The following is a 12,061-nucleotide window of genomic DNA, read 5'->3' on the forward strand; positions in this document are numbered from 1 at the left end:
CGATGTCCCTGCTGGACGTAGAGGCAAATGGTGTCCATAAATTGATCTGCCTTTGGGGAAGTATGCAAAAGGCGTCATTGACAAAATACGGAACTATCCCTTTAGAAATGACTTTGTCATTGGCACCCACTGTTCTGCTGCAGTTTCCCCAAAGTTCTAAATGAATTGTCCCAAAACCTTGGTAAGACACTTGACGATTATTAATGTCGCTATTTAAAACATAATGAAGAGATAATTGCAGTCCTACTCTGACATTTCACAACCCTCTCAGAATAGTCTTCCTCTACACACGGGTGCAAAAGGATTAAAAGTACAAAAAGAAATCCTGAATCGGCACAGGTCCATCCATCTTCATCTGAAAAGCCCCAATTATTATAAGTTAAAGCATTTCATATGTACCCTGCCATGTATTTCATACCCCTCCATGGTTAAAATACATTAAATGGATTTTGAAGCATATTGATGTGAGCTGCTCTGCCATAAGACCGTAGTCTCTTTAATGAGTGCTTAAAAATGAGCTATGGGCATGCTTTGTAAGGTGAAACGGGGGGGGGGGGGGGGGGGGGTGTGTGTATCAAATTTAATGAACAATTACTATAAGATGAATGGCAAGTTCCAGTGAAGCCCCCTGACTATGGTTTGATAAATGTGGGCATTGTCATCAGCACTGTGGAACTGATGAAAGGTGATCTGTATATCGGGAAGGATTCCTCTGGCTTCGTCATAGCAACACATGTATTTAATCCTGGGCTGTTCCTATGGCATTCAAAGCTGGCTTCCGGTCTAATTAGCCGAGCCCCGGTTCATCCCCGCTAGTGTTCGTTCATGAAAACGGGAGAGCACGTTTCTGAGAGAGAGAGAAAAAAACTGAAAGTACAAGTCGGAAATTGTTTAAGTGCTGTCGTCACCCGGCCACGCGAGGCGAGCAGACGGCGACGTCCCTGGTCGAGACGACCATGAAATGTGGCACGGATGGAGCCATTCACACTGCAATGAGGTTGTCATCATGAATGTTTTAGGAAAAACCCAAGCGCCAGTAGCAGTGCATTGGGGGAAAAAAAATGTTAAAAGACAGTTAAATTATAAAATGTTAGCGGGGCTTCTTGGGTTCACAGACTGATTTTATTATCAAAGGGAATATGTTTTGTGGTGTCGTTCCGACTCGTCCTTGGAATGTTTGCCTTATATAACCTTTAACATGCGGATGCTCCTTTAGGCCGATATTGCATTTTCCATGCACACCATAATGCATTATAATAGTAATATTCAGTAAGGAAGTGAATTGTTTCATGGACTATCAGCCATTGCATCCATTGCTCAGCCCCATCTCTCAGTTAACCACTGTTGTGTGTCAAAGTTACATTTTATGCCTTTACCATTCTCATATTTTTTTATTTCTACTGTTTGTTCTACCTCTTATGTTTTAATCCCTCCAGATACAAACCTGACTCCATTAATATGTAATGTGGGTGGCTTTTAGCAGGAAAACAAGCTTTATGTTTCTAATGTTCACTTCCCTGTTTGCTTTGAAGTGCCGTGTTATGTTCTGCAACCAGTTGCATTTTTCTTTTCTTTTTTGCATTTTTGAGGATGTTCGAATTCCATTCGAGAGTAGTTCTCTGCTTCGCCATCAGAAGGAACTGGACTCTCTAAGGGGAATGTAAATGACAAGAATGTTTCAAGTTGGTTCATTTATGCATATTAATGGATTTCAGACGGTGAACTGGGGAGAGCTGGCCTTCAGGCTTGTCGTTAGTGGCCCGTTATATACTTGTTGGCTGAGCTGCATCAACTACAAGAGCTCTCATTGTTTCTACTCAAGTAGGCTAAAGCTTTTTTCCCTGCTAGCTCCCGAATGGCCATCGGAAAAAAATTCTCCACAATTCAGTTTTATCAATTAGTAGTTACGAGCCTGTCTTATCACAGAAACTGCGCCAGGCTAATGGCTTGAATCCGAGTCTCTGTGAGGCAGTACCTCAGACCAGTGTTTCTTAACTGATTCTGTTTTGCTGTACCATGGGCCGGCAATGCATGTCCTCATTCCTTTGAGGACCTATGTCACTATGTGTCACCTCATTCCATTGTGTTAGGGCTAGCTGTTGCCATTTTACTTTTACTGTGTTGGGCAGAATCTTGCGAACCGTGTGTTATAAGCCGTCCTGTAAATGCTTTACCAAAATGCCTCATTTGCGTCTTTTTGCGGAGATGGGGTACCCTAATGAGACAGACGCTACAAAGACAATGGACCCAAAGATGACAGATATCAAACTGACAGGAACAAACCCATGGCATAGATCATTCGAAGATCCGGCAAACTATACTGTTGCAAAGTTGTGCAAAATCTATTGGATCATTATGTCTTTGGGCTCTGTAGACACTGTGTACATATGTATGCATATGAAGCTTTTTTACCAATTCCTACATGTGTTTATGGAATAGTTTTGCATATCATGCACTCACAAATCACACTTGTTTTTCTCTGAAAACGGTCCCTGTAGATTCTCCCAGCGGTACCGCGTGTTCAAGCAGGAAGCTCTTTTAGTCTGTCAAGAGAAGACAGTTACTCTGAGAGTTATAAAAATTGACAGGTTGAATCAGAGCCCAACCAAAAATTATGAAGAAGTATCCCTATTTAAGGGATATTGCAACAGTTTTTTTTGTGCAAATCCAAGCAGTCAGCGTTTATGGGTTTTATGTACTAGAAGCTCCAGAATCCTCGACGAACGACTTCTGAGTTCTCAACATTTGTTCCATGTAACCTGCCAAACGTGCTAAAATACTCTCAGTGCTGGATATTTTAGACATGTATGGGGGGGGGAAGCATTGGAACGTTGCTTTATTTCTTTATTTTATGACATAGGACAGTATGAAAAGGCCCGAAGAGGAGGGAGAGTGTGCGCTACAGTATTAGTGGGCCAGATTCAGAGCCATAGGTGCACTTGAATCAATGGGCCACCCCAGGCCAGAACATCGCTGAATTAATGTAGTGTTCAGATCACTTTCCGCCAAAGTCGGATTGGCTAATTTGATAAAGTCACGGCTTGTGGCATCTCATTACTAGTGCATTTAGGGTAATTACTGCGAGAGATAATCTGAAGGCTGGATAAATACAGCAGATACGGGCCGAGGAGGATTTCAAAGACCTTGCGAATGGAGAACTTCTGAGGGCAGACGAAAAGATCCCGTATGAGTCGTTGACATGCCGAGCCGGACTCCGTATGTCAACTGTTTTGTGAAATTCAGGAAGTCAGCCCGAGTGGCCTTGCCGCTGATTGGTGCTGGCACTGAACATTTGTACAGTTTACATTTGTGTTACTCAGTGTGTTCACTTGTGCACCCCTCGGGCGTGTTTCCGATGCATGACTCTTTGTCGCAGTGCGTATGCGTGAGCAGAGCGCACTTTGCCCGGCTGCTTATCCACTGGCTTTTGAGCGGCGCACCTGTCAGCGCACTTTTGAGCGGCGCACCTGTCAGCGCACTTTTGAGCGGCGCACCTGTCAGCGCACTTTTGAGCGGCGCACCTGTCAGCGCACTTTTGAGCGGCGCACCTGTCAGCGCACTTTTGAGCGGCGCACCTGTCAGCGCACTTTTGAGCGGCGCACCTGTCAGCGCACTTTTGAGCGGCGCACCTGTCAGCGCACTTTTGAGCGGCGCACCTGTCAGCGCACTTTGGGGAGGATGGTCACATGCTGCCCTGCAGAGGGCAGGTGGTTAAAGACCGTGTGGGAGGAGGTACTCTGTAAGCCGTGTGACATGATCCATTGCTATGGTTTTTACTTGTGCCGTTTACACGCATTTCTAAACCGCAGTTGTTTCCCTCTGCAACACAGGTTTATCTCAACAACACCGGACTGGCTGGTCAAAACCTAGAAAAAAACAAATGGCTGTTGAAACCATTCCATAAGGCGTGGTATTAGTGGACAGATTTTAGGGCTATGGAGAAGCCTTAGACCACACGGAAAGTACGTTTAACTGGTCGCCTGTTTGCCTGGCTGCTTCCAGCACAGCGACACTGGTGATGGGAAGTTCAAAATATAAATATATACATATATTTTTGTATTTAGTTTTGTTGATGAGTGAATGCCGAGACGCAGGACCCCCTATCTAAGAACGAGAAACAAACAGACTTGAAGGAATCATTTGTGCACAAGGCTTCTGCTCTCCGCAGTTCTCTTACCGCTGTAATTTGTGACTGAGACTTATGAATGTCTCTGTGCTGTGACTGTGTGATATCAGGTGTGTGGAATGTCAGGTACTGCTGCTTGAAAGGGGCTCTAATTTATTTTGATTCTCCTTCAAAACTATATATATATATATATATATGCAGACATACATAAATAAAGAGACCCCTGCACCTTTTTTCCAAAAAAGTTGAAAATGAAGGTTTTGAGTGAGGAACAGAAGGGTCAAAATTAAGAGACCACTGTAATTTTAACCCTTCTGTTCCTCACTCAAAACATTCCTTTTCGACTTTTTTGGAAGGAAAGAAAAAGGTGCGGTGGTCTCTTAATTTTTTCCGGAGCTCTATATATAGCAAATATATATATATTTATAGATTTTATTTGTATATTTTAAAATAGAAGTTACCGAACCGTGGGCTTTGGACCAGGGATTGATTTGGGTTTCAGCCTCCCTGTCTGCCTAACACGGCCTTCTGTCCTCCCCTCCGCAGATCCGCCCGCGGTGGAGCCGCTGTTCACAGAGATCCGCCAGGGTCTGGGTCGGGCCTTCGCCCTCAACTGCCGAGTCCTCCGGGCCCACCCGTCCAAGGTGTTGAAGTATGAATGGAAGCTGGGCACCCGGCTGTTGACCATGGGCCAGTTGGACCAGCGCGATGAGACGGACTACCACGTGCGGGCCCTGAATCGGGAGGGCTATGGGGAGTACACCTGTGAGGTGACCAACGAGGCCGGGGCGGGCACCTGCCGGTTCTTAGTCACAGGTACGTACGGCAAATAGTCACCGTTATGTACGGCAAATAGTCACCGTTATGTACGGCAAATAGTCACCATTATGTACGGCAAATAGTCACCGTTATGTATGGCAAATAGTCACCAGAACGTACGGCAAATAGTCACCGTTATGTACGGCAAATAGTCACCGTTATGTATGGCAAATAGTCACCAGAACGTACGGCAAATAGTCACCGTTATGTATGGCAAATAGTCACCAGAACGTACGGCAAATAGTCACCGTTATGTATGGCAAATAGTCACCGTTATGTATGGCAAATAGTCACTGTTATGTATGGCAAATAGTCACCAGAACGTACAGCAAATAGTCACCGTTATGTATGGCAAATAGTCACCAGAACGTACGGCAAATAGTCACCGTTATGTATGGCAAATAGTCACCGGTATGTACAGCAAATAGTCACATGTTTGTACAGCAAATAGTCACCGGTATGTACGGCAAATAGTCACATGTTTGTACAGCAAATAGTCACCGGTATGTACGGCAAATAGTCACCAGAACGTATGGCAATAGTCACATGTTTGTACAGCAAATAGTCAACAGTATGTACAGCAAATAGTCACCAGAACGTACGGCAAACAGTCACATGTTTGTACAGCAAATAGTCACCGGTATGTACGGCAAATAGTCACCAGAACGTATGGCAAATAGTCACATGTTTGTACAGAAAATAGTCAACAGTATGTACAGCAAATAGTCACAGGAACGTACGGTTATTTTTAACACTCCATTCCAGTTTCCATAGTTGCAGTGGACTCCACCACTTTCCCTCAGTATTTACAGTACTGGAACAAAAAACATAACACGCCGATCTGTATCTTGCGTTGACAAAGGGTCGCACACTGCTGTCATTTGTGGAATTCCCAGCGTTCAGATGAATCGGTCAAACCTACGGCTGACATAGAGGAAGTGAGCTAACGGAGTCCCTGGGGAGCTGGCCCTTGTGATTTCCACATCACTCCTGGGAACCACACTGTCCCAAATGGGGTCCTAATCCCTGGCCATAGGGATCTGGTCAATAGCAGTGTACTACTTTTAAAAATTGGATGCTCTTTCGTCTGCAACATCATATTGATTTGATTAACGTTTGCTTTATGTGAGTGCTCTCGTTTGCAGCGAGAGACTCGGATTGTCAACAGAGCAGCAGAATCTACTCCCTTCTGTTATGATGTTTCCCTCGGACATGGCCTTGTCAGCCCTCATTTCTGAAAACCTGATAAGCTGCTTATCACTGACCCAACAATACGTTGCCTGATTTTCTGTCGGCACCAGTGGCACAAGGAGTGATGTTTGCACAAAATTTCAACGTGTTATTGAATAGATAAATGTCAGGCTGGTGATTCGTTCGTTAGAGGACTATAGATGTTTAAAGACTCAAGTTGTCACTTTCACTGTCAACCCACTAACACAAACGGGGCGTGTTAGTGTGCGGGTATTAGTGTTCCTGACTCAGCCTGCGGTTCATTATATTTGTCGAGAAAGTTAGATTCTGAAAAATGAAGCTCTGTAAGAGGTTTCCTCAGAGAATGTGTATTTCCATTCGACCATCAACACTTCTGAGCGTAGGGGGGGAAAAAAGGGGTGTTTATCTCTTCAAGGGAAAAGCCTCAGATTTTTTTTTTAATGAGTCATGCTCTCTATCAATGCGATGAGATACTGTACATTACATTGAAATTCAAATGACTTCATTGTTGCCAGGAGACTTTGTGAATATTGTTGCCAGGAGACAGACTTATACAGTCATGTGAAAAAGTAAGTACACCACCCTTATTTACTTATTTGGACATAGGGATATTTGAGCTAAATTGATAAAGGATAACATAAAATGGCTAGAATTATGCATCAAATGATAGGATCTTGAGAGTAACTTGGGAGGGTTTAGCTTTCCGTAAAGATTAGGAACTTGGTCTTAACCATATGGGTGTGTGATAACACATAATGTCAAGAAGCAAAAACCTGAGGCCTTTAGAAGAAGGATTATTGATGCCCATAAGTCTATGAGAAATTACAAAGCCATTTCCAAGCAATTTGAAATACGTCGTCCCATTGTCCGACAGATCATCTACCAAAGCGTTTCTAAGAACACAAGTGTAACATCAAGGAACCTACCGGCCTCTCTTGCCAGATATCAAATATCAAAGTCCATGAGTCAAATGTCAGGAACTGATTGCACAAACTTGGGCTAAATGAGAGGTCAGGAAGGAAGACGCCTTCCTAATATCACAACATAACCAACGTTTGTGAGACCACACCTGGGAATAAATTAGCTCTGGACAGATGAGTCAAAGGTGGAGTTGTTTGGCTGCAACGCCAGGCACCATGTCTGGCAAATTACAACACTGCTTTTGAGCAGAACAACCTCATACCAACTGGAAAGCATGGATGAGGGGCCAGTTTGGTTAGAGGCTGCTTTGCTGCCTCAGGTCCTGTCCAAATTGCCATCACTGAGTCAACCACGAACTCCATTTTGTACCAGAGAGTTATTGTGGAGAATGTGAGGCCATCTGTCACAAAACTGGATATTGAAACAGGACAATGATCCAAAACGCACAAGCAATGCTTCAACAGAATGGTTGAAAAAGAAGAAATAGAGCGTTGAGTCAAAGCCTAGAGCTCAATCCTATCAATGTTCAATGGGCGGACATGAAGTTGGCCGGGCATGCAAGAAAGCCCTCAAACATGACACCATTGAACCCATGCTGGCTTTGACTCAACCAGTCGATGTGCAAAAAAGTCCTACCAGTCGATGTGACTGATAGACTGTTACAAGATACAACGACTTCGTTTTTTCAGCCAGTTTGGACACATCATGTCTGTCTAATTACCAATAGCTGACTTATTAGCTACAACAAAGATCGTGAACATATACCAGTAACATCCTGTTCATTATCTAATTAGACAGTCCTTAATAGTCTGACATCCTTTGTCCCAAACCCCTATTTTTTCAGGTTCTCAGAAGATTGGATAGTGGCTGGCTTCCACAAGTTCACACATTCTGCCACAAAGTACTTCTGTGCCAAATTGTGTACTCTTAATTTGTAATGTGAGAGAGAATCAAGTTGGGCTTTTCCAACAGAATTTTTCATTTTCTTGAAATAGCAGTAGTATATTCTCTTACACATGTTCTTCCATTCTTCTCTGAGATTATTTTGTAATTTTCCCATTTTACTTTGTTGAATGAAGTTGAGTCATCTTTACTTTCCAGGCTGAGATACTACACTGAGATGACACTAAAATTACTTCTTTATATGCATTGCAAATAACTCTCAAAATCATGTTCAAGTCTGTGTTTTACCTGAAAAGAATCTCTTTGTTGTAGTTATTTCTAAAAATCATGGTTATCCAAATTGGCATGTTGCTTTAGATCCTAAAAGGTCGTAATTTCCCCATTGTCAAAATTAGTACACCGTACCACTATATCGTGTTTCACCCACTGCTTAAACCTTTGATCATGTGTGTTTGGTTTAAATTAGTCATCATTTACACGCCAACTCTGTATACAACTTCCTGTCTCCAATTTCTGTTTCTGGAACATAATAAGCCAAATATCCAACATGAATTTTGTTACTTGGGTCCAATATGTCCGCCATATTTGCAATAATGTCTCCAAACACGGCGTGAATTAGCATCACTGTGGTGTATGTCATTCTTGCACAGCAAAATGTATCACGCCAATAAACTATTGAACTCTGTTGCATAGAAATAGTCTTTCAGTTTAGGTGATGCCATACCTCCTTTATCCTTGGGAAATTTCAATCTGGAATACCTAATCCTTGGCTTCTTACCATCACAAATTAATCACGTTATCAGTTTATCCCATACTCAGACATTCACTTTGAGGCATTATAATTGGTAGTGATTGGAATATATACCATAGTCTGGGTACAATAGTAATTTTCACAATTTTAACTACATTTATATGGTCCTCCTTCCATGATGGGGAGTTACTCTCAAGGGCCAATGAAAGAATGCTATAAGTAAAGGAGTCAATTCATTTTCAAATATTTAGCGCTCTGATGGTTAAGCCATTACGCCCAGGATATTTGTTGTTCTTAAGTCTAGATCCTGCATTTTCCACCTCTTCCTCTGTAATTGGTGCTGTGAAGCAGTCATTTTGTGGTTTTCCATAAGATGACAAATCCAGAGACCCAAGAATCTCTTGCATTGAGTCACCCATCTGCTGAGGGCTGTTGAGTATACAAGTGTTTGTAATAATCCTTGAATATATCCTCTACATCTATTATAAGTGGTAGGGATTGGAATAGGTACAATAGTCTGGGTACAATAGTCATTTTCTACTTCTACTCTGTAGCTAAAGTCCATTGGGATTATGGACCCTCTCTCAACATCTCTCTTGATAACTACATTGATATGGTAGCTTTATTTAGTTTTGAGGTGCAGTGCGTTTGGTTAAGGTTGCCACCAGTTATTTAATTGATTTAGATTTCCAATTCCAATTGAATTTGGCCTTGATTTCTGGAGAGGGGTACAAAACACATTAAATTTACGTTCAGATTAATTACCATCCTCCTTCAACAGGTTAATTCGGCTTTGGGAAACTTGTACCTGGGTCAGTTAAATACACTATGATATCATCTACAAATGGTCCAATTATGTTTTTCTCCGCCCTGGGGTACTAACCCCCCAAGTTCTCACTGTTTAATTGTGTGTGCCAGAGGTTCAATATACAGGGCTAAAGGGTTCAGCGTCAGGCAGTGTTCTTGAGGTTAATCTTGTTTGACAAGATCCTGTTTACCTTCATTCTAGCCATTGGGTTCTGAGAAATGGCTATAATGCATTTAACCCCTAACCTCCCTCGATCTTGTTATAAAAATGTCCCATTCACACAGTCAAAAGCCTTCTCTCCTTCTAGGCTGACCAAACCTAAACATATACCCCTTTTTGCCGGACCGCATCAGCGGCGCCAGCCAAGAAGAGTGAATGTCTCTTTCTGAGTCAGTGCCTGACTGACTGACTGTGTGACTACCCATTGTGAAATAGCATAGTGATTAGAGACGTGGCCTCTCATGCAGGGAACCGGGGTTTGATCCTTGCCATGGTCCAAATATAATCAGGCATTAGGTTTTGTTCAGTTCTAGACTAAAACTTTGCGTTATATTGCGATGTACGAACTGTACCGGCGACGAACATATTGCTCTCGTTTTCGTTTTACACAGCGTAGTTAATTCTGTAGTGGTTAGCTATTCAACTGTCTATTTGTTTTCTAAAGAAACAAACCAGCCATGGAGTGATTGGAGTCATTGTTTTAATTATAGGTACTGTATAGCTACTGCATTAGCTAACCATCCCCAACATAGCGTAGTGGTTAGAGACCTGGTCTGTCATATTGGGTTCGGTCCTCGCCACAGGCCAAACAAATTAGGCATTGGTATTTGTTCATATTGCTCTCGTTTTTGATTTACATAGCTTGGTTCACATTGCCTAGTGGTTAGCTATTCAGCTGTCTGTTTTCTAAAGAGACGAACCAGCCATGGCGTGATGTGTGTCATTGTTTTCAGTATAGGTACCTTATAGCTATTAGCAAGCCATCTCAATGTACAGTAATGTCTTTCTAATTTAACGTGTTGAATGTAGTGTCGTGATCCTGTTATACCTGTTGTTATTTTGGATGTTAATTAATGTAGGGAACCGTGGAATTTCTAATTCGTTTTTCAATGCAAGTGAACAGACACCACATCTCTACACATCTAGCACGTGCACCCTCACCCACTGTTTAAATAGCATAGTGGTTAAAAACACAGTCTGTCACATACTAAATGGTGGATTGAATCCACAAGGGCCAACAACCATCATCCCTTCTAATGGTAGCCCGCCTGGTTCCTTTACTTGTTTAAAAAGTGTTGGCAACATGTAATTTCCTTATGATGCTGTCCAGTTTGAGAACGCTTTAATAATAATAATAATATATTATTTATATATATTATTTATATTCATTTGTTTGTATATAGTTTTTTATTATTTTTATGTATTTCTTTTTTTATTGTTTGTAAAGCGCTTTGTGTAATTGTACTAGAAAAGCGCTATACAGAAAAGCGCTATAAAATTATTATTCTAAATCCAGTTTGGTCATCATCAATCCGATCTGGAAAATCTCTTGGAATTAATTGAGGTATACAGTTTTTAATCTACTTTCTTGGCCCTCCTTGAGAAGAATTGAAATAATAGCCTCCTTCCACGATGGGGGAGTTAGTCCCCCTCTCAAGGGCCAATTAAAGGATGCTATAAGTAAACGGCTCAATTCATTTTCAAAGATTTAGCACTCTGATGGAAAGCCATAACGCTCAGGATATTTGTTGTTCTTAAGTTTAGATCCTGCATTTTCCACCTCTTCCTCTGTAATTGGTGCTGTGAGGGAGTCATTCTGTGTTTTTCCGTAAGATGACAAATCCAGAGACCCAATAAACGTGTCTCCCATCGGCTGAAGGCAGTTGAGTATACAGTACAAGTGTTCATAATAAACCTTGAATGTATTCTCTCCGTCTACAGGTTCATGTTTAATTTGTGTAGTTTGCAGATCTCATGTCTTATGTATTGTATTTGCTCTATGTATGGCATCTACCTAATAGACTAGTGGCTTTCGGGCTTGCCACAGAAAATCTCTGTTGTAGAAATCTTGTATTTTCTCTCTCCTTCTATTTTTCACCTTGTTTCTTTAGCTGGTTATATTATTTATGGATCAAATGTGTGTTTATGCTTCTGTTTTATATTTTTCACATTTTTGATTACATTTCTGTATGTAGTCCTGTTCTGGGATGTCATTAGTGCAGTTTCCCATGAATGACCACTTTCATGTATATAATCTCTTCCTAATATGTGGAGGTCCCTCCGGACAATAAACAACTTTGTAAAGTGCATTTTATTTGTCTTAGCAATGGTCCAGATTATGATTCAAAACCATGTTAAAGTCACCAAAGCAAATTAAATCCCCTCTGCTTCTAATGCGATGATTTCAAAGGCATTTGTGGAAGAAAATACTTGTAGCTCTCTGGGGGGTACATACCCCTTAATGAAGCTTACCTCTTTAAGTTATACCTTCCCCCTTAACAAAGGTTATCCCTTTATGTTC

At 41.8% G+C, this 12,061-nt stretch overlaps 1 protein-coding gene across 2 annotated transcripts in view; it reads left to right on the forward strand.

Moving 5' to 3' along the window:
- The window catches only part of mdga2a (MAM domain containing glycosylphosphatidylinositol anchor 2a), a 133,403-nt gene that overhangs the window by 81,204 nt on the left and 40,138 nt on the right, over window positions 1–12,061 (forward strand). For both annotated transcript variants that reach the window (XM_029125631.2, XM_029125633.2), the window contains exon 9: window positions 4,673–4,942. In XM_029125631.2, the coding sequence (XP_028981464.1) occupies window positions 4,673–4,942 (270 nt within the window). The remainder of the gene's footprint in view (window positions 1–4,672; window positions 4,943–12,061) is intronic.

Source organism: Esox lucius, chromosome 15 (genome assembly GCF_011004845.1).
Source record: "Esox lucius isolate fEsoLuc1 chromosome 15, fEsoLuc1.pri, whole genome shotgun sequence".
Classification (NCBI taxonomy): domain Eukaryota; kingdom Metazoa; phylum Chordata; class Actinopteri; order Esociformes; family Esocidae; genus Esox; species Esox lucius.